Source organism: Micromys minutus, assembly GCF_963924665.1.
Source record: "Micromys minutus genome assembly, chromosome: 1".
In the NCBI taxonomy this organism is placed as follows: domain Eukaryota; kingdom Metazoa; phylum Chordata; class Mammalia; order Rodentia; family Muridae; genus Micromys; species Micromys minutus.
The window spans coordinates 214,882,074-214,909,284 of NC_137969.1; the positions used below are offsets into that span (position 1 = coordinate 214,882,074).

The following is a 27,211-nucleotide window of genomic DNA, read 5'->3' on the forward strand; positions in this document are numbered from 1 at the left end:
CATTCTTCTAGATTTTTTTCAGCTTTGTTGCTTTTTGTTTGTTTTCAGGATGCTCTCCTGTATTCCAAGTATTCAAGCTCTTCTTGTAGGTGAGTCTTGCCTTGAACTGCAGATGCTTCCGTCTTAACCCCCTAAGTACTGCAATTATAGGTTCATCACTATATCCAGCTTCTTATTGTTCTTAGTGATTAAAAACAATATTGCAAATCTTTTACAAATTAAGACTGAGGTGATTTATTAATCTTGTTAAGAACTCTGATACAAAGCACAGTAAAAGGCCACAGACCAGTAGATAAACAATGTGGCTTTTGGCTACTTTACAACGGCTGCTACTGCACTATCAGCATAACATACCTTGATCACTTTGAACGAGAATATCCAAATGGCAAAAGCTTTATCCTGTCTGATTAAAAAATTTAATAAAGCTTTTAAAGTATTTTCTGTTTAAATATTACTAATTTGGAAAAACTTTTTAAAAATTTCAGTTAACACGAGATTAAAGACAGTTAATATGTTTGAAGACAAGGCAGATGGCAGTTGGTTCTTATGCCGTAAGAACTTTTGTTCCAGACTTACAAATTAGTAAAATAGCAGATTGTATTATAGGCCTCAAGTCACTTACATTTATATAGGTTATTAGCATTATCTTTAAATATATACAATATAAATAAACTGTACACATATGGCATATTAATTTTGTTTTCCAAATAGGCAAATCATTAGCTAAAGACACCATACACTGCAAAACAAAAGGCACATCTTAATGAGATACATGCCCTTCTTCTAGAATCAGGTTATATAGAATTGCTTATAATTTTAACAAAATAATAAACACAGTGCATTCTATTATTTCATTCTATTTTTCATTTTTGTCTTCAGCAGCAAATACTGACATTTAAGACACGGCCTCAAAGAGTTTAAGAACAGTGGGTATTATTCATAATTCTCCTAGATGTAAAAATCAATCGAAAAGCTAGAAGGTGGTCAGAGGGTTATAAACCTATACCACCACCACACACTCTGTGGATATGCAAAGATTTGTTGCCCTAAAAACGTGTATATCACTCAGGCTTGCCCCTCTCAGTGCAGTCAGAAATCATCCTGGGCCACCTTGTAGAGAGTCTACAGTGCAATACAGATTCCGTATACTGGCCTTTAGGCAGCACTGAGGAGCTCACCACACAATGCTACTGATCGCCTGAGGGCTGTGGTGAAGTGCTTCAGCATTTTAGTACTTCAAATTATTTTTTTGTTTTTGTTTTGACTTTTGAGACAATGTTTCTCTGTGTCACCCTGGCTGTCCTGGAACTTACTCTGTAGACCAGGCTGCCCTCAGACCCTGAAACCCACCTGCCTCTGCCTCCCGAGTACTGGGATTGGAGGTGTGTACACTGCCACCAGACAATTTTCCAAGTTCTTAAAAGCTTATTTGATCAGTAGCATTTCTGTAAAAAGTACTAAAATACTATGTCTTTCTGAATAAATTAAAAAACCTTTACAAATACTATTCCAGTGTCGATGACTATACCTGGCCAAGGTCATTGAGGAGATTCTGCATTTTCCAGCAAAGGCAGTCTGTACAATGGTGGGTGTGAAAGCTCCCGTTTGTAAGTCTTTGGTGGCAGTTTTGGTAGGTGAGGGCTTGAATTCTGCCTTGGTGGGACAGGAGGAGCTGGAGGATGCGCAAGGTTGTTGTGGCTGGAGCTGAGCAAATGGCATCTGCGTGGTATCCGTGGAGACGGTGTGGTGGGAGGAGTGCTTGGTGAACTGGGACACGTGCTAACGTCTCTGAGCCAGTCTGGGTCTCTGTGGGGATGTCCCAGTGGAGGTGGCTGAAGATTAAACGGACAGTTTATAAAGTGTTCCGGAGGCCGAAGAGGAACTGGTGGAGGAGTATCGGGAAGAGGGTCTCTTGGAGGAGGCGGAGGTGGGCTGGGCACAGGCCCCTCAAATGTACCCGTGAGGACAGGAGCTCTTGGTTTTACCTTTGGAGGAGGGGGTTGCCTTGGTGGAATAGCAGGAGGGTCATCATCAGATTTCATAGCTCCCTAAATAGAATAGAAAGGGACATGCATAGTTTCTTGGGAAATGTACAAGACAATTTAAAAAGACTGAAAACTCTTCTGTGAAAAGTTAAATTTAGAGGCTCAAATTAATGAGTTTAATTATCAGGTTTCTGATTACATTACTTCCAGTTAAATTCTAGGCTGTTTAACATTTGAATATATAAGATGTTATCCCTGAAACCTTAATACATAGAGCTCCATATTGTCATATGTTGTTTCCAACATCCCAGAAATTTATAAAGCTTATTTATGGCAACAGGTCAGTGAAAACAACGGAGTTTTATAGACATGAAAGGACATGTTATCAACAGCCTTTAAAACCTAACTTCTATTCACTGACATCTGTGTGGATTGTGACTGGACAGTGGAGAGGTGTAGGGTAAAGGTAGGAAAATGGAAGAGGAACAGAGATTGAGGAAAGAAATCAAGATGGAGCCAGAGAAAGCAGACCTGGACCCTGGTGGCCATAATTGGCAATAGGTAGATAGGAATATTTTAAGTGATTCTATAGGTCTTTTATCTCATATAGAAGGGCAGTTTGTATGTTTGTCCATTTTATGTAATCTTTTGGTATAGAGAGTTTGTGAATTGAGATTGTAATATATAAACCTATATGAAAAGCTATCAGGCCTCAGGGTAATGTTTGTGACGGGAGGTGGAGGAAAGAAAACGCCAGAAGTTGGGGGACACAGAAGAACCGCCTGGGAAGGGATTGGTGTGGAGAGTGTAGCTCTTGACTGAATGACACAATCCGTGTGCACAGTTCTATATTAACCAGAGATAAGCCTTTCCATTTTTAATATTTACTTCAACACATCTACTTCTGTTTTTCCCATGATGCTTAGAGCAGTGAGTCTCAAAGTGTGATCCAGGGAGCAGCAGCATCAGTACCAGTAGTGGATGGATTAGCACGGCCAGGCCCAGCTGCAGCCTTACAACCTGAGGCTGGATCAACAGTCTACTTTTAAGAAGTTTCCTGGGTGATTTTGGCATGCCCTTACATGTGAGAAGCACTCATCTAAAGTTCTCACGTTCTTTCTAATAGGATTTCCACCCTCCTCCCCCAGTCTGCATAAAAAAAAGACAATGCACTTCTGATTATCTGAAAGTTTTTACTTTCAAGTTTTTAAAAATTTATTAAACAACTACTTAAAGCATTTTCAAACACAGCAATATAAATCTTAAAAATTCACAGAATGTGGCTAAATTATGACTGACACTCTAAAACACAAGTACTAGCTGAAGATTCCCAACTTTGCCTATGTTGAAGCAAACCCAGGTCCAGACGACTACCTTGGAGTTTGGAGCATCGTGATCAAACTTTTTCCGAGGGGGAAGCGGAGGAGGAATTAGTGGCTCTTCACTCAGTTTGTGTAAACTTCCGCATGAGCTGAAGAAAGTCTCTGGGGAGGAACAAGACTGGTTCACCATTCTCGGTGCAGTGACAGGACAAAGCGCCACACCACTCAGGACTACTGCTACTGTATTTGTGAAATGTGCTATTTTTCTGTTTGTTCTTCTGTCCCCTCCATGAATTCTAAGCTTTAAGGGACACTGCACACGTGTTTGTAACCTTAGCACCTACCAGGGCAATTGGCACAGGGCAGTTATATTTAAATTAAGGCACATTATTAAGATACTAGTGAAATTCTGGCCCTGGTGGGGCAGCTGTAGGCACAGGTACTGAGGCAAGAGGACCACAAACCTCAAGGCTAGCCTGGGCAACTCAGTGAAAGTACACGTTTACTTCAAAATAAAAGAGTTGAGGATATACCTCAGTGGTGGAACACCTGCCCAGCATGTGTGAGGCCTTAGGTTTGATGATCAGTCCCTTAAAAACAAAACAGAAGCCCTCCCTAAAAGCCTTTTCAAAACTAAAACAAAATAAAGCTGAAAATGTTTGTATACATATGCACTCATGTGTACACTTGTAAGGTGGTATATTAGCTTCCAGAGGAACACCATCCTGAGCAGAAACTATTTCTAATATCAAATAAGTGTAGTTACTATGCATAAGTAAGTAATCCAAAATTAAAGTCTGTCATATAAATTGTACTGAGGGACTGCACTGTATTTTAACATACTGTGGTAAGCAAAAGTGCACATCTGTTAGATTCCTTAGGAATTAAAGTATCACAGCTACGAATAATGAATAAATACCAATACAGCAGTTCCAAGGCACTAGGACAGTCCATTGGCCAGCAAGTCCAGTCTGATCAGTGAGCTCCAAGCTAGTGAAAAATCCTGCCTCAAAAAAGCAGGGTGAACAGCTCTAAGGAATGACACCCGAGGTTGACCTCTGACCTCTACATGCATGTGTACACATGTACCCACACAAACATGCAGAGCTTGGGACTATGATAAATATTTAATACAATTGTCCCTTGATATCTAACAGTTGGATCCATGATATTACAAGAACGTATGCATCCACCATTGCTTTAATCTTTTAAATAAAATGGCAGAGCGTATGTGTAAATCCTAACATTAATTGTCAGTTTAAAATAGACCTTACTAATCTTACTCATCACAAGGTAACCCTTACATAAACTATTGTATAGAGAATGATGCCAAGAGCAGAAAGACTTTATGTTCCAGTACAGGCACACAGGCACTGTTGGCTGCCCTTGTTTTCAGTCTGTGGTTGTTGAATACGTTCATTAAGAACTGTGTTTCCTTTCTCAGAAGAAATCTGAAGAGTAAGAAATCAGGCAACTGAGATGAATTTACTCTACATTCCAGGCCAAGCAGCATGCTAGCTGTTCTCTATAGTTACTTAATTTGATCCCTAATAAGTCTGAAGATGGGGAGGAGTTTGTTCAAGTTCAGATGAGATTAAAATATATGTATTAAAAGTGATTAAAAAAATTAACAAGATTTAAGGAGCACCAAGTTGTAAGTAATTCAGACCGTTCATAAAATTTTCTTTTGGTCTGGGGATGCGGCTCAGTATTACAACTACCTAGTATCTGTAGAGACTAGGAAGACGTGTGTGTAAGGGGGGATGGAAAGAAGGAGGAATTAAAAAAAAGCATTTAAAAACATTTTAATATAAAATCCTTTCTATTCTTCAGGCATTCTACAAATGTTAGAAAAAATATTTTTGCATTAACACAAAATTTCTTCTTGAAATCATCCGATATGGAAACACACCTTCAATAAACCAGATTATAATCTTTATAATCATTTTACTGTAACCAATTTATGTTTTACTCACTTGAGTGTGGCAAGAGGACAGGAGCAAAGATGGTGTTGCTGCCTATTAGAAAGAGAAAAAGTCATTTGAATAGAAAGCTAATGTGGATGATCTTCTTTGTATATATTTTCTATTGAGGTTTGGTCTTTTGATATATATTGTAATGCTAAGTTTGGCCCCCCAAGACCTGGTTGTCCCAAAGATGAGAGAGTCTACACATAATACCTTGGCCCCAAGTTATTTCTGATTGGTAAATAAAAATGCCATTAGCTGGGAAGAAGAGTTATAGGTGGGTTTAGATTCCTGGCCTTGGGGGTCAGAGAGAGGCCACGCGGAAGAGGAAGGTGCAGTTGGAGGAAGGAAAAGCTGCCATGGGTTAGGAGTCAAGGGAATGTGGGCCATGAGGGCCGGCCAATTGGAGTTAAGAGCAGCCCAGAAGGAACAGAGTAAGTAGTAATAACTCGATTCTAACAGCATGGAGAGGAGGCAGCTGTTTTGTACTGTTTGAGGCTTACTGTAAATATGATCTACTGTAAATGGTCTAAGGTGTAGGATGATGTCATTATGCAGCAAAGCGGGTCCAGCCTATCATTGGATGAGAAGGAAAGGTAGGCGGGGAAAAGTCTAGGAAGGGAGAGGAGGAGAACCAGCAAGAGCAGAGTCAAGATGGAGCCTGCGAAAGAGGATTTAGATCCAGGCGATCTTAACTGGCAACAGGTAGATACGAATATTTTTAAGGGTTTCTAGAAGTCAATTTGTCTTATCTAGGCAGGCGGTTTATATCTTTGTCAACTGGTTGTAAGCTTATTGTGTGGCTGTATTGTGAATTGAGAATTTAACATATAAATCTGATTGATAAATTCTTGATTATTGAGTCATGATTTTACCAGGTTATGGGGAAAGTAAACAGGGTCCCTGGCTGGCTGGGAGAGGGAGGCTCGCACACTGCATGGCAGAGAAGCAGCCCGGGCCATCGGATCTGGCTCATTAGCCTGCAGCTCGGCACTACCGAAACACTGAGGTGGGGTAGAAACCCTGGGATGGGATTAAATAGTTTCTACAGTTTTCACTTACAAAAATTCATCACTGCATGTCTTTAATCCCAGCACTTGGGGAGACAGAGGTAGGTGGATCTATGTGAGTATGAGGCAAGTCTGCTCTACATAGTGAGGACAGCTAGGGTACACAGGTAGAGAGACCCTGTCTCAATCCCCGCCCCCCAAAGTAAAACACACTATAGAAATAACACAAGCTGATACATGAGCTTGATATTCATTGTACCTACAATGGTTCTCCTTTTGTAGCCTAAGTAATTATTTTTCTATCACAATTCCTTTCAATTTTCTTTTACAGAATTTATGTCCTTGTTTTATTACCCATTACCCCCCCCCCAAAATTAAAAACTCTGTTAACTAAATGAATTAGAAAATATAAACATACAATGCATAAATGATGCTTTGCTCCCCCCATCACCCCAACCACAGGGGTTTCTTTGTGTAGCCCTGGCTGTCTTTGAACTCATTCTGTGGACCACTCTCCCTGGAACTCAGAGACCCCCCCTGCCTCTGCCTCCCAAGTGCTGGGATTAAAGGTGTGCACCACCATAACCAGGATGCTTTGCTCCTTCTATTAAGCACTACTTTGCATTCAGAGAGCACTATCCATACCAATACAGTGTCTTAGTTTTGTTTTGTGTTGCTGTGATAAACACCCTGACAGAAGCAGGAGGACTTACTTCAGCACACAGTTCCAGGTTAGTCTGTGCAGGACAGAGAGCAGACTGCATGTTCCTGCTCAGTTCACTTTCACCTCTTTCTAAGAGACAGTAGCCCTGACAGACTAGGAACTTGTTATGTAGCACAGGCTGGCCTTGAGCTTAAGAGACCCATTCACTTGGCTCTCCCTCCTGAGTACTAGGCTAAAGGTGTCTCCTCACCTCAATTCATGTCCTAAAGACAATTCCCCACAGCCATGCTCACAGGATAACCTAACCCAGACCACTCCTCAATAAGAGTCTCTTCCCAGGTGATCTAGAGTGTGTCAATCTAAACTAACAACTGACAATTAAAACTAAGCTAATACACAGGTACCAAGGGTTCTATACCTCTGCAACTAGGAAGAAACAAATTATTCAGAACATAAACTCCTCCTCTTACTAAGAGGTTGTTACATACTTACCACAGGAGCTGTTGAGGTCCACATCTAGAAACACACTGTGGTCTGAAGAAGCAGACACAGGGGGGGTGGATGGAGTGTTGGGGGACGTTGGTGCCGACACTGTTGATTCTGGCTCCGTCTCAGTGATTCTGCTAAAGCTTATCTTATAAGGCTCTCTTTCCAGAGGTGTTGGGTGACCTCTTAACGTGCCTGAGGTAGAGCCATGGCGACTGGCATTGGGCCTTATTCCAGGAGATTTTAAGGAAAAGGTTGACTTCCTAGGCTGGAAAAAGTAATTAATTGTTGTTAAAATAGCACTAATGTGTAGGTAATTTGTTTATAACTTCCAGCTATCTTATTTTTAAGTGCACTTTAAAAAAAATCATGATCTTCAAGGGCAGCCTGTAGCATTTTTATAGTAATTTCTCAACTTGATTAGATTGTTTATCATGGGCGCAACAACTAAACCATTTTTACATAATTTTAGAGATAAAATTCTTAAAAATTGCTGTGTAAACAATTTTTGCTCCTAAATATTCAATTCTAAATTTCTCTTTCATACCATATATATGTTAATTTCACAAACATTTACTGGTAACAGAATTTATGTGACATAGTATTTCATTTTTTAAAAGAAAGTATTTTTTCCTCCTGACCTTAAGCAAATGAACAATCCCTACCTAGCACTTCAATGACTTCAGCAGAAGGACCATCACTGTTCCCACTCTAACTTGCTTGTTTTTAAACCCTCGTCAGTGGTAACATAATGAAAACAAAACCAAACTGCAGAGAATTCTGAATCGCAAAACTGGGTACAGCTGTGCCAACTGCCTAGCCATGTGTCCCCAGAGCTATTTTACTATTCTGAGTCTCAGCTTTCAAAATACTATTTTTGTTACATTTAATTAGATATGTGTGCTTATGAGTGTGGTGCCTGTGTAGATGACAGGGGTTGGATCCTCTGGAGCTGGAGTTATAGCTGCTTGATGTGGGTGCTGGGAACTTAGCACTGGTCCTCTGTAAGAGTACTCACTACATGCTCTTAAATGCTGAGTCATCTCTCCAGCCCTGTGCCTCAGTTTTTAAACTACAGAATGATGAAATGATTTATGACACAGTGGGCATGAAGTGTAGCTCACATGGGAAGATACTTGCCTACATATGTGCCTGGGCTTGATCCCTAGCATTGGGAAAGAATCCATGTCATACAGCTGTTCTGAGGACAGGATGACTCAAAATCCCCTAGTTCACTGTTTTACCACAAATCAGTACGTTCTAGTTGTTTTTATTTTTTTCCCTGGTACTTCGGATAGACCTTCCATTGCAAATTCCTGCAGTAACTATCAACTGCCGATGCAAGCAAGTCTAGTGAGAGGGAGTCCTCCAGGGTGCAGGTTAGAGGTACCCAGCACAGTGCACCCACTTTTTCCTTTCCAGGCTTCTCACCTGTTCCATCCAGCTACTTGCTTTTGGGCCTCACTTTTGCATACCTTTTCTCTTACATCAGGGGGTACAAAAATGGACAGATACATACATGATACCAAGATGAAGAATTCTTAGCATGCATGTAGACCTAGTTTTTATACCCAGTACTTTTTTTAAAATCAGTTTCTCAGGCTAGAACAGATAAAAGCACTGGCTGCTCTTCCAGAGGCCCTGAGTTCAATTCCCAGTAACTACATGCTGGCTCACAGTCATCTGTAATGGAATCCAATGCCCTCTTCTGGTGTGTCTGAAGACAGCTACAGTGTACTCATATACATAAAATAAATAAATTTAAAAAAAAATCAGTTTCTACTGAAAGGCTGACATTTTATGCTAAGCATTATTTTCTTTTCTGTGATGCTAGAGGGCAACCCCAGGGCCTCACACAGGTGCTCTTTTCTGAGCCTCAACCCCACCCTGTACACATGCTTGGAAACAGAATAGTACTGCAAAATGAAACAAAACAGCTATTGGTGACATGACAATTTTAAGAGAATAGGTTGTTAAACATTGAAATTATTATTATTTAAAGATTAAAAAACCCTGTTAACTGAATAAATTGGAAAATGTGCACATACAATGTAGTTGCTGGGAACTGAACTCAGGACCTCTGGAAGAGCAGTGATTTTAACCACTGGGTCATCTCTCCAGCTCCTGAAAACGTTATTTTTACAAAGAGACAAAGCTTCCCATAATTATAATGAATGGACTTACAAATCGAGGTGGTTGTTTGCAGTTTCGGGGTTCAATTTCTAGTGATTTGTTGAACAAATAATCTGTAAACTCTTTTTCAGATAAAATTCCCATGGGGTTGAGGTTTTCAAAGAATCTCTAGAATTAAACACATAAACACATATATATACTAAAATTAGATCTGATTAACTTGAACACCAAAAGAAATCAAGATACCACAGTACTCGGGACATTTATACAGACTGCTCTTTCTGCTCTCTATTTGTGATTAAGACTGTACCATTTCCAAAGAAGTGACATCCCAGCCTCACAGTTTATTAGTGCGACATGCGGATTCTCAGTTCAGTTGTTGGCATCATTTGTTTCTTAGCAACTATCTTCCTGCTCACTATGACAGAAAAATTACCACCATTCATCTACCAACAGAGTTTACAATGAAGCTCATGCCTGAAAACCAGTGTGTAGTACAGAAGCAGGAAAATAAAAGTGGAGATAATTGGATTAAGGTTTATTCAAAGGTAATAAAAAAAACAATTATAGGTTTAATTCTTCTGTTTACTCTCTAAGGTCAAATTAATTTAAAAATCCAAACCTGTTTTTATCCAAAAAATCTACTACAAATATATATTTTAAGCTTAACTTTTTAAGTAGAATATTGAGATGGTTTAGTAAAATGCCAAAAGCAATGAGTACAAGCATCTGTGTGTGCATAGGTGTGCATAGGTGTGTGCAGGGGGAGTTACAGGAGGTCAGCTGCTTGGTGTGGGCGGTGGCAACTGAACTCTGGCTCTTAAATGCTGAGCCATCTTTCTAGCTCTGCATCTCAGTGTTTCAAACTATAAATGACAAAATGATTTGGGCTTGGTATGTAGCTCGAATGGTGAAGAAAACAAAAAGGAAAAAGCAGTTATTTCATTGATCAGAGACTTTGATTTTACTACAAGGGTGTCTCTGGACTTTATTATCTGTGTGATACATTAATTTGAACATAGCTACTGTTCTAGGACTGATTTCACTAATTTCCATACAGTCACTTGCACAGGTATTTTCTAACTCAGTTACACTAATTATTATAAACTGTGTACAACACATATATATGTCTTATGCTGTTTTATTATTTCTAAAAATTAATAAATATTGAAATCCAATTGCTGAGTTTAGCTTTTTTTTTTTTTTTTTGATACAGGACCTCAGAAACAGTTCAGGCTGCTTTGAACTTGTAAACCTCCTGCCTCCACTTTCATTCTTCAGGCATTCTACAAATGTCAGAAAATTATATTTTTGCTTAATATACAATTTCTTCTTGAAATCACAGATAAATTAAGATGCTATCAGACAACAGTGATTTTGTCCTTTATAAGAAGCTGTAACAAACACACTCTTTATTCTCCGGTACTATTTCAATAGGTTAACTATGCCTTGACAAGTGAATGGCTATGCTGCTCATTTCTTTAGAGACTGGGTCTTATGTTGCCCAGGTTGATCTATCAGAGAAATAGCCCTGAACTCCTGATCCTCTGGCCCCTCCCTCCCAAGTGCTGGGATTATATGCATAAGCCATTATGCCTGGGCCTGGTTAATTTTAAATTTACTGTGGCTCACTTCTAAGGAAGGTAGATTGCTTTGAATGATGGTAAGAGGCGTAAAGAAGATCAAAGAAATGTACCAGCTGATGTTTCTGAGACAGGAATGCAAAAAGTACTATTTCAAGGTTACTCAGCTACATTACAACATCACTTTTATGGGAAATGCATTGCAGACTCTAATCTGGGCTTTAAGAGTATGTTTCACTCCACAGCACAGAGGGCAGGCATAATGAGGAAGGAAGGGATAAGACCGACAGTCACTAGCAGCTCATCACCACTTTTTTTTGTGGTATTGTATAATTTATATTAAATATTGATTACTCAAAATGAAACACCAATGAACAGAATATGTTTTGAAAATCTGTTCTGCACATATACCTGCTATTCTGCAAGTCTTTCACAGTGATCACACGAAAGGATTCAGTTATGTTGGGCATGTGAGGTACCTACAATGGCTATCACTCAATTACGGCAGCAGCGGGTTTTATTTTATTGCACAGATGTTCCGTTCCCTCTGTCTTTTTGGAAGCGCCACTTAACCACTGCACAAACAGGCAGGACTCTCAGGAGACGACCCTTAACTGGTTACTGGTACAGATACCTGATTTACATTGCCATCTGAAGTTTAGCTTACTTCCAAGGGCAAACAGAGAGCCTGTGTATCGCTGTGACACTGTTTAGCAGTTCCATAGGAGTTAATGCTATCTCCTTCATGAATAAGAAAATATTTACCCTCATTTCTGGTTCTGTCCGCAAGCAGTACGGTTGATTCTGATACTGCTGAATCTCTCCAGTTATTTCAGCCACTTTCCTCCTCTTACTGAAATTGATCAAATCTTTCCCTTTCCTCTTTAGAAAGTCACTGTTCCCTTCTTCAGTCTTCAGAATATTTGTTAAATATATTCCTAATGAGAAAAATGTATAAAGTTATTGTAAGACTGGTCTCATTGAATCAATCATTTGGGAAGACAACTGGTCTGGTAGAGCTGGAAGACAGACTGAAAACTCAGTTTTCCCATTTCTAAAAGATGAAAAGGAAAAAGGTCCAGACCCAGAAGATTCCCTAGTAATAATTTTAACAGAGTTTAAAATATAGAGAAAATGAAGACTAGCCTTCAGTAACATTAAAGGCTACTATTATAAGAAACGGCAAGCTAAGAATATCCAAACCCTGTGTGTTAACTCTCTGCCTAATCAAATGTTTTAATATTTAAGATATTTACTGCCAATCATCTTTAAGATCTATAAACAGATTAAGCAATTCTGCTTAGGAACAGTAAGACAAACTGCTTCTCTAAGCTTATTAGTCAGAAAAAAGTTCTAATCCCTTTTTATGCATAATTACTGGTTCATTTAAATTAGTGGTTCTTAGCTAAAAGCAATTTTGTCCTTCAAGGGATGGTTGGGAATATCTTTAAACATTTCTGGTAATTACAAGATTATGGTACTACTGTACTTTGGTGAGTAGCATGTCAGGAGTCTGCCAACTATCCTACAATGTGATTGACAACCCTTCACAACAAACAATTAGTTCCTCTCAGCTGCAATCAATAATACCACAGTTTAAAAAAAAAAAAAAAAAACCTTGAAATAACATCCAACTCTACCAGTGAAACCACTCACTTGCCCATAATTGTGCTTAAACCATGGGCAATACATACATCAATGGCACCATGAAATCACAGTAAACCATAGTTTATGCTTAATCACCAGAACCAACTCCCAAATAAACAGGAGCTGAGGAATTGTTCCAGTTTTTGTAATACTACTCTACAATGTGTGACTCGGGTGCTTCTGGTGACTGGTATAAACAGACTCCTGCTGACTCATGTATATAAATACAGCAATGTAACTACATTACAACACATAATTATGTTACTGGCTTATGCATTTGTTTTGCTATAGTTTTGTCATTATTTCACAGTGTAATTTTATTTATAACGAGAAAAGTTTACTATAAAACTGTGCTGTGCTTAGGATGCTGAGGCAGAGATGTTTGAGTCCAGGAGTTTGAGACCAACCTAGGCAGTATAAGCAAGACTGCATCTAAAAGAACAACAACAAAGAAAACAACTCTGAAGAGGCCATAGTGAAATGACTGGCTTGGACCATTTAGGCGTGTATAAATGTACTCTACGATGCTTATACAACAATGTCTAATGATGCTACTCTCAGAGTGTGCATTTATTGTTATGCACGATTATATTTAATAAAGGGTCACATCCAAAGGCTCATGCAATTCTGAGTTTAAAAGGTTTTATAAAGTCTCTGAAAAAGCATTTTTATACTGATAATTAAAGAAAAACACTGCAGATGTGTCATATAAGTAAAAAAATAGTTGTACTTCATAAGAGTCTTCACAAGACTTGTTAAGGAGTATAGATAAAATATTTTCAATTCCTATAACAATTTTAAGAGCAATTCATCTTCATTATATAGACAGGAAATAGAGATTTTCTAACCTTTTATTTATCAAACAGACAAATAATAAATTCATATGTATGATATAAGAACAATCTATCTAGAAAGACCTGGTCTCTTTTGGATACAACACATTTGTCTTAAAAAATATTTATATTAATTGACTTACCAAAAAAAGGCACACAAGGTGGATTGATTGATTTAAGTTTTACTAGGTATTTTTTAAAGTGATCCTGACTTAATTCCACAGCATCATCCAAAATTCTCCGCTTTCTTTCCTGCAATGCCTTTAAAACATGTAAGTTGAATATAATTCTTGCATATAATTCAAACATATATAAATATCTATAAGAATATAAAACTTTGGAATTTATAAAAGTTTATAAATACTTAAAATCAGCTTTAAAATTATGAGACTTACTCTTTTGGATACTTGCTAAAATGAGTTATTCTGTTTTATATATAAATATAAAAACTAAGAATTTGTGTTCTTCCTACTAGAAACTAGAAGATTTAGGAATAAAAAATTTCACCATTGGGGCCTTATTTTTCTATTTTTTAAATCACCTATGTGTAAATTACAGGGCCAGAAAGAAGAACCATGAGTCTTCAGGACTAAATGTTCTTTGACTAAAAGGTCTTGGGTGTTTAAGGGCAAATCTAAGCAATAAGAAAATATAGGAAGGTAAGTAAACTAATAAAATCTAGTGGATGAAGTAACACAGGCATTCCCTTTTGATTTAATTACTATATTTTCTTATAGGAAAAAAAGTAACTTATAATCAATGAGGAATATAAGCGCGCGCGCGCGCTCGCGCGCGCGCGCGCGCGCGCGCGCGCACACACCCACACACACACACACACACACACCCACAGTGAGCATTACACTTGAGAACCACATGTCACATCATAATGTGGTTGTTTCAATAGCTTTGATTCAGTATTCTACAGAAGTCCCAGACAACACGAACAAGGGGAGAAGAAAAAAGAGCAGCAAACACTATCACTATTCCCAGAAGCCTTAACTGACTCTCCCCGGGGGTGAGGGGTGGAAGCTCCAAATATAAATGGACAATGTTTGATGGTACTGTATATAAAAGCCCAACAACAAAATTCAATTGTATTTCTAGATATACATTTTTTCACCAAAAAAGGAAATAATTATTTTTAAAAAGATTCCAATATAGGTAACAATAGGGTGAAGGGATCTGTCAGGAAATCTTAAACAAAGAGATATACCACACTCATGGTTAGGGGGCACATGACTATAAAACCATCAGTCTTTCACAGTGACTTACAGATGTAAACACAACGCCTATTAAATTTATTTGTTTAAAAAGTGAAACTTTGGCTGATTCTATAGTAACAGTATTTTAGATAGCAGTACAGGAAAAACCAGTTAAAACTAGACAGAGCAGGAACAAACAGATACAGTCAATTTACTACAGGGCAGGGAAAGCACAATAGGTCCATATGGGAAACTGAACAACTCAACAGCCACACAGAACAAAACTGAAGCCAGAGCCCAACCTGCTTGTGTATTGTACAGATTTGTCAGCTGCTAATTAAAAAGCCTATGGCCTATGGCTTAGGCAGGAAATGGGAGGTGGGACATCCAAGAGAAAGGATCCTTGGCTGGGAAGATGTGAGGAGACAGGCACATGGTCCCTGAACACAGGTAGCCAGCCACGTGGCAGAATGTAGGTTACAATAAATGGATTAATTTTAGTTATGGTCTAGTCAGAATAGAGCCTAGATATATGGCCAAAGTATCTGTAAATATGTAAGTCTGAGTCTTATTTCTGGGAGCATGGAGCTGGGAGAAAGAAGTGGGACTTAACTTCAACGCAACCTCACCGCATATTCAAAACAAAACCCCATCTCAATTAAAGATCTTTTTGTTTGAGATAGGTTTCATTACACAGTGAAGGCTTGCCTTTAACTCTCAATCCTCGGATTTAACGAGAAAGACAGAACAATAGACTAGGGCCTTGGGATCTGCTCCACCATCACCAAGCACAGATAGGCTGGGGGATGTCAGAGCGTCAGAGCCAGAAAAGTGCCTGCCACACGTGCATGAGGGCCTGAGCCTCTTGCTTATAATCTCAGTGCTGAGGAGGCAGGGACAGCAGCGGATAGATCTCCGGGTCCCTAGCAAGCCAGTTTAGACAGCTGTTAAGCACCAGGCCCTGGTAAAAAGAGACGCTATCTCAAAAATGAAGGTAGATAGCTCCTGCAAAATATCTGTTCACATGTGCAGATGCTTCTACATGCATGTGCACCTACATACACACAAGAATCCATGTTTTTAAATAAGAATAATAAACACGACAAATTCTATACATACAAATATTTAAAATAGGAGAAACAGTAAGAGAATTAAAAGCACAAAATTCATAATGTGCTATTCTGAAGGGGAAAGAGAGCAGATAGATTTGCTGAGCGGGCTAACATATGGCCCAGTGGCTCAAGGTGCATGCCACCAAGACTCCCTGACCTTACCTGAGACCTACATGGTAGAACGAGAACTGGTTGTGAAAATTCTCTCACCTCCACATGTATGCTGTGGTATGGGCACCTCCAACACTAATAAACCAGGTGCCAAATTCACAGATGCTCGAGACCAATATCCCTCACAGATCATATGTACTTTTACAATACTTTTGCCCCAATATTAAAAATCAAAATGTTTAACCTCTAAAATGAACACAATTTCAGTTTTACAATAGCAGAATTAAAATAATAGTTTTTCATTTAAAAATTTTAAAAGGTTTATTTATCTTTATTTTTCACAAGTCTGCACCGGTGTGTGCCTGGGGCCACAGAGGTTGGAAGAGGGAGTCAGGTCTCCTAGAACTAGAGTAACACAGATGACTATGAACATCCGTGTGGATGCTAGGAATTGAACCTAGTCCTGTAAAGAGACGTAGGTGTACTCACTGAGACGTCTCTCCAGACTCTGGAATTAAAATGACTGATATAAGCAGACTGTGCTAATATCTTTAATACATAAAGCACACAAACGCTGAAAATATATAAATTCAAAATCACAGGACTTTCCCTTTCCCTACTGAAAGGAGCAACGTTAAGAATTCGAAAAATGACTCTCCTTCCCTCCACTCCCCACAATCCTCTCTCTCCTTCTCTTTTAGGGCTTGAACCCAGAGCTTTACACATGATGAGCTCCACCATTAATTCACATCCCTGCAACCACATTATCCTTAATATTTGCACAACTCTGCTACAAGGTGTAGGTCTGTTATATTAAAGTAGAATTATGGTCATCCTGATATTTTCTTGCTTTTCCCAAAAACGTAACATTAAATGCAGAACCAGGCATGCACTCATTCTGCAGCTGACGGCACCCAGGAGGTCTCCAGTCTCTGCTACTGCACGCGCTGGAGTCCCCATACCTGTATCCAGGTAACTTACGGTCTGGAGTATTTGGGGATAAATGTTTGTTCTCTAAGATTTTGAGGGAAGAATATCAGTTTTTAGTTTGAACATACAGTGCTAGACTGGTTTTCATAGAGGTGATAATAACCATATTTTAAGATAACATTGATAACACACCTGAGCGCCTGCCTTCTTTGCCTCACCTGGGAAATGTTCGTAGGTTTCAAACAAAAGAAGAACCCATAGTGAGGAGATTGTGCTTGATGCAGAAACTAGGGTCTACAGATAGTCTGTTCTACTGACATTCACATAAATAAACACAGATACCCCACATAGATACATTAGTAATACTGAACTTACTAGTTATTTTTTAAATATAATAAAAATTAAACTTTTTATTTTTGGCCCATGAAATCTGAAATATAATGTATAGGGCAAACTCCTTAGCAAAGTACCAAAAGTCTGATAAAACCAAAAGCTCTGTTCTTTCTCCAGAGTCAGAAGAGGACGTCAGGTCTCCTAGAACAGAAGTAAGAGATACTTCTAGTTGTCCATGTGGATGCTAAGAATTGAACCTAAACTCTAGGAATAGGACTTCTGTCTCCAGAAACTAATTCTAGGGAAAGAATCAGGATTTCACAGAGACACATGAATGAATGATTGAATAAATGAATGGTCTACAATAAATTATATATGCAAATGAGAATACAAAATTAACTTAGTTATTCCCAAATAAAATGATGGACTAAACTATAATTCACCTAAAGGACAGAAAACAATGTAGCCACTAAAACAAAACAAAACCCTTGTCTTAAGAGATAAACCATGTTTATGGAACAATGTTTATAAAAATAAGATGCATGTCATAAATATCTCTGTAAAATATGATGTTCATTTTTTAAAGACTAAATTCTGTATACTTCTATATCTCCCAAATTTTCTCAAAGAAAGATTAAACATAATTTAAAATATAATGATCTATAATTTAAAATAAAGTAACTTTAGGTTTCAGAAAGGGTTATCTCCTTTTGACTATACATTGCGGCAACTAAGAAATAACCGGTAGATTGAATATATAATAAAATTCTTTGCCATTGCTGAGACTATCACTGTGTCACTGGAAACCCTACTCTTACCAGCATCTGCTGATACATGAATACATACTCCAGTAATTCTATCTCTGAGGGGAAAAGACAGAAGAAGAACAATGTTTTAAAAAGAAACATTTGCTTAAAAATAAGTAAAAGTGATCTCTTATGTTAATTTATCAGCCTTCCCAAAAGATGAAATACTCAAGCTAGGCTTACCTCAAATGTGTGGTCTAGCCTGTACACTGAGACTGAGTTGACCGCACTGACTATCTCCAGCACGCCATTGAAATTATTCAAATCTTGAAACACTTGCAGAATCTCTACTATTCTGCTGAGCACTGCCACCCGTTCTTCAAAATTTTCTGCTTCCACAATGCATCTGACGACAACAAAATGTTCACGGCTTAGGACAGTGTCATCACCTCACTTGGAAAACAAGAGACCTCTTTATAAAGCCAGAGTTTTAGTTTAAATATGGCTTAACGTTATGACTACTAAGGAACGTAAGACAGAGTAAATAAAAACTTACTTTTCAAACCACAGAGTGAGATTTGTTGTATGGCGAATCATTTTTAATAAATTTGGAGAATTTATTTCTTTATCTTCTTTGGTCCAGACACTCCCTACAAGTTCAGAAGGCTGGACTTTCCTGTAAAACAACCATCAATGCAACTCACCCTATAAGAATTAGTACTGAATTATCTAAGAAGTTCTAAAGGTAAACTGAGAAATGTATAAGCAAGTTAATTAACAGGGAAACAGACCCAAACAGCCTGGAAAATATATTTTACCACTTAAGAGAAAAACAAACTAAACTAGGATAAAATTCCGTTTATACCCATCACCTAAAGGGGTCTGAGGATCTGCCAGGGGTAAGTAGAAGCAGGAGTGTCCACGGCTGTGCTGCTGTAAAGATGGATCCACTAACCATCCGACAAACAACTTGGTAATATCTCAGCCCTGAAGACACAGAGAGACTGACAAAACCCTTCAGCACCTATGAAGACACCGTGACAAGCTTACACAGCCCCAGGAGTGCATCTACTGGAGTGCTCAGGGAAACACTGCCCAAGTGAAAATCCCAAACAGCCTAGAAGCTCGCCATCAGGAAACTAGAGATAATAGTCACAGTGGTGGCTAAAATAAATTAATTAAACTGGACGTTGACTTGAACAAGTATCAAAAACATTATAAAATTTTAAACCTGGTAAAGAGTGGTGTCATAAATGCATGTGGCTTTAAGATATGCAAGCTAATGGTTTGTATCACTTAGGGCTATGCACATAGAAGCCTAAATCATAAGACAAACAGGAAGATAAACATCAAGGCCGGGGTCATGGTAATCTGGGAAGAATAAAGAACAGTGTAATTGAGAATTGTAAGAATTTCAATCTTATCTGTAATTTTTTTCTATGAACAGTCATTATTATTTATACTTTTGGAATCTTTGAAATAACTAATAGAAACCAAAGAGAAGATTAAATAATTGGGTTAGAGTTGCTAATTTAAAAACTGTCCTGTGCACTACCATCAATGTTCTATAGTTTCAATACTTAGAAAATTCTTTTTGGAGCTAGAGAGATGGCTTAGTGGTTAAGAGCACTGACTGCTCTTCCAGAGGTCCTGAGTTCAATTTCCAGCAACCACATGGTGGCTCACAATCATCTGTAATGGGATCTGATGACCATTTGTGGTCAAGACAGCTACAGTGTATTCACATACATAAAATAAACAAATATTTTTAAAAAATTCTCTTTGGTCAGTAGACTTGAAGGCAAATGGGTACTTGCTAACAGTTTCTGGAGCGCATTTATTGTTTTCTTCAGCAGGGACTAATGTAGTTCAGGCTGGTCTTGATTATAGCTTTTTCAAATTCTTGCTTTTTCTCCTGAGCCTTCCAAGTGCCGGGACTGTAGGCCTGTGCAACTATGCCTGGATTTTTAGAATCCATCTTCCTACTTAAATATTATTTCACTAGAACTGTGCATAGTGTAAATGTCAGTATGCTACCTTTCTTCTATCAAACAAATCATAGAACAAAGAAATGCATTTTTACACCACAAAGTATGTCTACATGGAACTACATGCTTTAAAAAATGATACCCAGGTTATTTTTTTAAAAACTGGTATCACATTTATTCATGAGAGAAAACTTTATTCAATACAATATGCTTTGTTGCCTCAAGTAACAAGTTCCTTCATGCCTACCTGTCAGAAATTATAATATATACCCATTTTAAAGACTACCTTCCACATTAAGTAATTCCAGATTACTTAAAATACAGCATGGCCTTCTTAATGAGCTGTTTATAAACACTCGCTGACATGTTAAAGGGTAAATTCTGAATAACCCTGCCAGTGCCAGCTCCAGCTATACTTCTAACGAAGATGGTTTATTTCTGGTTCTTTCCTACAGTCTCTAGAGCACTGTTTAGATAGCCTTGCTTTTTCCTGTGCAATCTTTTTTTTTTTTTTTTTTTTTTTTTTTTAAATAGCTGCTAGACTGGAGAGATGGCTCAGCAGTTAAAAGCTTTAGCTGTTTTTCCAGGGGACCTAGGTTCAGTTCCTAGCATTCCTATGGTGGCTCACAAGTGTCTGTGACTCTGGTTGCAGAGGATTCCCACCCAGGCATCAGGCATGCACTGTGATGCAGACATTCTCATAGCCAAGCTTCCCATTAAAAAAAAATTAATTTAAACGACCTCCTGATGAGGATAACCTCTCCAGGATATTTTTTGTACTTTCTGTTTATTTTTTTCAGGCAAGGCCTCATGTAGCTCAGGTTGGACCTAAATTTGCTATATATAGCTGAGGCTGGCCTTGAGTTCTTGCTCCTCCTGCCTTCTACCTCACGACTGCTGGGATGGACAGGTTTAATCCACCACACCCAGCTGGGATACAAAAGAAGGCTTGTGGATTCAGAAAGGTTTTGATGACATCATGGTAAGGGCTTATTTTTCAACAGGGAGCTGCTACCTACATGGTGTACAGTAGTCACTGGAGCTGGGTTGTAAATGAAAGAGAAAAAGACTTACCTCACTTAATACTCTCCATTTATCTGCCAAGAATCTCTCATCCAGACTGACAAAACTTGGGGAGGTCAGTTCTCTCATTGTGTTGGCCTATTCTTTTTTTATATTATGGCTCTATTTTTTTCCTTACTACTTTATTTAAAAAAGAGATACATGTACATATTTTTAAAGCATTTTGGCATAAAACTATATGAATATATTTTTGTCAGTGCTTGATTCTTCTAGAGGTTTGATAGTATACACTGAAATCTTACTAGTTACCATAAGCATAAAGTACATGTAGAACCTAACATGGAAACAGTCAGAGTTTTCCTGGTGTATATAAATTAAACATAATGATTTTTGAATACCAAACATTACCACAAGGCTATATTCTTATTCTTAAACACTGATGAATAATTAGCAAAGTATTCTGAAAACCCTTAAGAAGCATATTCAGAGTTCTTGAAATAAAGCAAGAAATTAACAGTCTACCTGTAGAGATCAGACTCCAAAAGTGTTAACTGCCGTGCAATCTCTATGGGATGCAGGGTCATAAGGTCAAATGTTTCAAACTGTCCTGCTTTGCTTATGTGCCATTCAACTGGTGGAGGTGGACTCTCAAAGGTGATGTTATGGCTTATTCCATTTGCCTGAGCTTGCTTTTTCCTCTTGATGATTTTAGCAATGGATTCTACCCATTTCTTCATGGCTTTCCCTAGCGTGGAAACAAACAGAAAAGCCGTTTACTTGACAAACATCACTGCAAATGGCAAGATTAACTATTACTTGGCTTCCACAACTATAAGACATTTCATTATTTCTTTAGTATTTAAGCATATGATTTTAAAACCTCCAAAGTAATCACAATACCACTGTTACATATAAAAACTGATCCCTCACATTTTTCTTCAAATAGCATCTGACTATAGAGTCTAAAAACTAGTTTTAACTTCTAAATCCTAAATCCTTGGGCCCCAAATCAGGTATTACAGACATGAGTCACCACATCCAGCAAAGTGCCTTTTGTCTTAATGTCTTCTTATGTTTTGTCTTAAGACATAATATTAATGTCTTCACATGTTTTGCTAGTATTTGAGTTTAACTTTTATACAGTTGACTTGTTTTTAAAAGGACACAAGTGGCTGGAGATATGGCCCATCGGCTAAAAGTACTAGCTTATCTTCCATAGGACCCAGGTTCACTAGCAAATACCTGCAACAGTCTGAAACTCCAGTTCCAGAGGATCCAATGCCCTCTTCTTGCCTCAATGGTACACAGACATACATATATGTAAGCTAAACAGCCAAATGCATAAATTATATTAAGTGTAAAAAGGACACAATCATGACATTAAGTTGATACATCATTTCCTTTACTATGCAAGTTTTCCTTTTATCACTCAAAATGCTTGCAACTTATTTGTTAAAGAAACTGAATTACTGATCCTGTGGTATTTGTTCTGTTAATTTTTCCCAAGTTTGCATTTTTTTTTTTTTTTTTTTTTTTTTTTTTTTGCAGTTTCTTATCTATGGCATTACTTGTGATACATAGCTATCTCCTAGATTTTTTTCAAAACCAGAGATATAGAAATGTAGGTCTAATTCTACTACAGAATGTCTGTTAATCTTTCTTTTTGTGAATTTTACTAATTCTAACACACACACAGGCATGCAAAAGTACCCCTGGAGACTCGAAGAGGATGTGTGATTACCCTAGATCCAGTTACAGGCAGTTATGAGCTACATTAATATAGTCACTGGGAACTGAACCGAGGGCCTTTGTAACAGCAAAAAGCACTCTTAACCACTGAGCCATCTCTCTGGCCCCCTGATCTATTATTTCTTGTCACTGGGGGAATGAGGATATATCATTCACTTTTCAGTTGTTAAGCTATTTCTATTAAAAAATTAACTTTCCCTCATGAAATATTTAGTTACTCTGAGATATGATTTGTAGAAGAGAATGTAGAACATTAACACAATGCTCTAAATAAATAAATTTAATATATGCCTTGTATAACTTAGATTATATACAACTCACTGTTTTCATCAATAGTTTTGATATAATTCATTTTAGCATGCAGAAGGTAGAGGCAGAACAAGAGTTCAAAATCACTCTTGGCTACGTTAACGTGTTCAAATCCTGCCTGGGGTACATGAGATCCTTTCTCAAAAATATGAAATAAGAGTCTGGAAAGAAGACTCAGCGGTTAACAGCACTGGCTGCTCTCGCAGAGGACCCAGGCTCAGTCCCAGCACTGGCATGGTGGGATTCGTTCTCTAGCTGTGCAGTCTTCTGATTACACAGGCACCAGAGTGAGTGTGGCACACAGGCAAACACAAAACTAAAGATAATAAATGATAAAAGTAAGATTTAAACTTAATTTAGAGTTGAACAATTGAGACACACATGAACAACAAAAATTCTGTTTGACATCTCAAGTTAGGACAAAAGAATCACATCCTCAGCCTGGAGAGATGGCTCAGCAGTTACTGCTCTTCCAGAGGTCCTGAGTTCAATTCCCAGAAACCACATGGTGGCTCACAACCATCTGTAACATGATCTGATGCCCTCTTCTGGTGTGTCTGAAGATAGCAAAACTGTACTCACATACTTAAAATAAATATATCTTAAAAAAAAAAGAAAGAAAGAGGAAGAGTCATAGCCTCTATTTTGAACAAAATTTCCCTTAGAGAACAAGTAAGTTCTTGCTCCCTGGTTGCTGTGAGGTGAACAGCTTTATTCTACTACACCCTTTGTCTTGGCATGCTTTCAAATCACAGCCCAGGAAAATGGGGCCAGTGCAGACTGAAAATTGTCAACTGTGATGTGTTCAACTGTCAAGTCCTGGGGTTTCACTTCAATGCTGTGATTCTGAACCTTCAAGTAGGAAACTCTTACCTTTCCAGTGCAGAAGATTTTTTTCCTGGAATACTTTTCCACAAGAAAATACATTTTTTTTTCAGTGTTAATGGTCCAAAGTGAAAGAATAAGATAAAGGGGAATGGGAGGCAAAATTGGTAATCTTTTTATTTAGCTAAAGAAGTGATAACCTTGAGGTGACATAAAATGTTAACATTTTCAGATAATTTTTATATGAGTATGAGAAATAGAGAGGGGGGAGGGAGAGAGGGAGAGGGCACTCTGTATACACCATGTATGTTCAAGTGTTCAGAGGCCAAATGAGGGAATCGGATAGCCTGGAGTTTGGGCAACTATGAGCATCATGTGTGCTGGGAACAGGACTCAAGTCCTCTCCAAATAGTACCACACCAGCCCCTTAATATCTTAAAAGGAAAAATAAATAAACAAAAATAAGCCTTGACTTCTTTAAAAGAGGTATTCTCCCACACTTCAAAGGGAGCTGAGAGGGCTAGCTCAGTGGTAAAGGCTTGGCTCATACAGCAGGCCATTTGCTCAGTCTCCAGCGTTGATGGAAAACAAGAACAAAGCCAACATCTGAGAAGGCAAGGGTCTACAACTGCAGGTGATGCTAAAGACACACAGCACTGATTGGAACAAACACCAAATGTCCTAATTATTATTTCAGTTTTATAAACATGGTGGCTCATTCATTTTTGAACTAAAAGTCACAGAACTTCTAAAGTAAACGCATGTACAACAAAGAATCAATCAAGCCTTTAAGTAATATACCTCTTACACTTGAAATGAAGGATTCTAGTCTTTCAAGCAATTCCAAGTCTCTTTCAAAGTCATAAAAATGATGCTCGACCCAGTGGCGAAAGACATTCAAGACCCTGATAAAATGGAAGGAGACATTTATTGAGAGCTACACTCAATGCTACACAGAGCTCAAAAATATTAAGAATATTGTTTTTCTGATTATGCACTAAATTTAAACTTTTAAATACTATAAAGTATAAAACCTCATTATGTGCTTTACTACTTATTTACCTTAAGAAAAGGGACAGTTTTTACTCATATAAAAAAAATCGTGTTTCCTGGTATAAAATATATATTTTTTAATTTCTTACAGGAAAAAGGAATTATATGTGTGTGGGCAAAAATCAACCAAAATCTTCATGTCTTCTTCAGTCACTCATCATCATTATCACCAGCATCAGAGACAGGGTCTCTCACTGGGTCTGGGGCTCACCAATTATGCTAGATTGTTGGATCAGTTTGCTCTCAGGATCCTCCTGTCTCTACCTCTCCAGTGCTGGGATATCAGGCTCACACTACACTACCATACTTAGATTTCTATATGGGTGCTGAAAATTGAAGCCAGGTCCTCATTCTTGCAACGGCAAGCACTTTCTGAACTTATTCCTTTCCCCAGGCCCCTGAAATAATTTTTTAAAATACACATTTTGATGCATTTTTCCACATAAAATGAAAAACTAGCATTTAGTGTATTTGATTCTGAATTCAACTGCCATCATTTCTTTGTAAGCTACAAAGAAATAATGTAATCTTGTAGTTTATTCCCAAAGACAAAACCACAACTTTAAACAGAATTTCAAATTTTCTGTAATGTATGTTTGTTTTGTAATGCCACAAGATGATTACTTACATTATTGCAAAGACTCAGATTTAATCATCTATATAGACACAATTTTCCACTCCCTACCACCAATACATTGTAATATAAATTAGTTTTATTACTTAAAAAAATGACTATTCCCAGTTAGTTCCTATTCTTTCCTCACAGCAGGATGAGAGAACACAATTAACTTTCAGTGTATATTGCGCTATTTGTGTTAAACGACTTCATGTTATAGAGTGTCTGGCTGGCACAGCAGCTTAGGAATGCACCAAATCACTGGACAGTTAGCCCCTAATGTATGCTTAGCTCAATTCAAATAGTTCCATTTCCTCCAAGAACCATGCAATTCTAAGGTTGTTATATGAAAGGAGAAAGTCTTACCATAAGACTTTACCGAAACTGAATGTTTTAGCTTATCAAAATGCTAGTAAGAAAACTAGTGGGCTAGCCACTGTGAGGAAGAAAAGACTGGCAAAACCCTTTCCGACAAAATGCAGTAGACTGCAAGCTTCTCGGCTCAGCTCTACACCCCAGTGCAAAATAAAAGATCAAGTGAAACAGGCAGGGAGTTCTAATCAGATGCTGGATTACATGAGTGTGAATGATCAGTAGGAAACCAAAGTTCTTAACATCCTGAGTCACTAAGGGAAAACAAATCACAACTAGAAGCAATTGTATACTCAACAATACAGCAGAAGTGCAAACCACACACATCTGTAAACACTGGCAAGGTATGAAACACAGAAGCTCGCATAAAATGTTCTGACAGTGTTTAGAGAAGTCCTGACAATTCCCTCTGTAACTGAACACACACCTAAACTGTCCATCCAGTTATTCCAAGACAACCATATCAATAAATTTAAAAGTTACTGATATAAGCAACATAGATCAATCTCAAAGGCACATTCAGTGAAGGGGTCTGAAATGAAGATAACATGTCAGTTCACGTCTAAAAAGATAGCTCTAGTCTATGGAGGGAGAGATCAGAATAGTGCCTTTGGAGGCGGAACACAGGACAGAATCTTTCTGAAATGTGGTAAAAAGATAGATGGATCTTACTAGGCTTGGTGGCACATGATCTGATCCTAGCACTTAAGAGGCAGAGGCAGGTGAATCTTAGTGAGTTTGAGGCCTGGTCTATAAAACAGAGTTTTGGGATAGCCAGGGATACACAGAAAAATTCTGTTTCAAAAATCAAACCAAACCAAAACAAACCAAAACAAAAAGCCAACAACAAAGAAAGATGTATATGTCAATGTTTAGTAGAAAAAAGAAAGAAAGAAAGAAAGAAAGAAAGAAAACACTCTGGCTAAGGAGGTCAGATATGGGTTTTAACCTTATCTTGCCACTCCCTTTATATTTCAAGTTACTTTATCTTGCTGAGTTTTTATTTCCTTATACATAAAGTAGGCATAGAATTATGTCATATCCCTAGTAGTACAAAGAAATGATGTAAGGATAAGATAGAAAAGATGACGCACTAGCGGGTAAGAACTGGTAGACAGTAAGTACACATATACCTGCTGTAATGAAATATTCCTTCCCTATGACGAGGATTCCTTACAGTATCAGATTCCAGACATTCTGAGGAGAAAAGGA

The 27,211-nt window shown here is 38.0% G+C and overlaps 1 protein-coding gene across 4 annotated transcripts in view; it reads right to left on the bottom strand.

The window, feature by feature from the left end:
* SOS2 (SOS Ras/Rho guanine nucleotide exchange factor 2) overlaps positions 1–27,211 on the bottom strand; it is a 107,330-nt gene that overhangs the window by 1,975 nt on the left and 78,144 nt on the right. For 2 of the 4 annotated variants that reach the window (XM_080926423.1, XM_080926425.1), the window contains 11 exons: positions 24,760–24,863; positions 21,598–21,820; positions 18,621–18,740; positions 18,308–18,470; positions 13,774–13,891; positions 11,916–12,088; positions 9,619–9,735; positions 7,441–7,702; positions 5,284–5,325; positions 3,360–3,469; positions 225–2,048 (listed from right to left, as the gene is read on the bottom strand). In XM_080926423.1, the coding sequence (XP_080782549.1) occupies positions 1,539–2,048; positions 3,360–3,469; positions 5,284–5,325; positions 7,441–7,702; positions 9,619–9,735; positions 11,916–12,088; positions 13,774–13,891; positions 18,308–18,470; positions 18,621–18,740; positions 21,598–21,820; positions 24,760–24,863 (1,942 nt within the window). In that variant the 3' untranslated portion in view covers positions 225–1,538. Of the gene's footprint in view, positions 1–224; positions 2,049–3,359; positions 3,470–5,283; positions 5,326–7,440; positions 7,703–9,618; positions 9,736–11,915; positions 12,089–13,773; positions 13,892–18,307; positions 18,471–18,620; positions 18,741–21,597; positions 21,821–24,759; positions 24,864–27,211 lie in introns of those variants that run through there. The other 2 variants (XM_080926424.1, XR_013975275.1) reach the window with 2 other exon arrangements.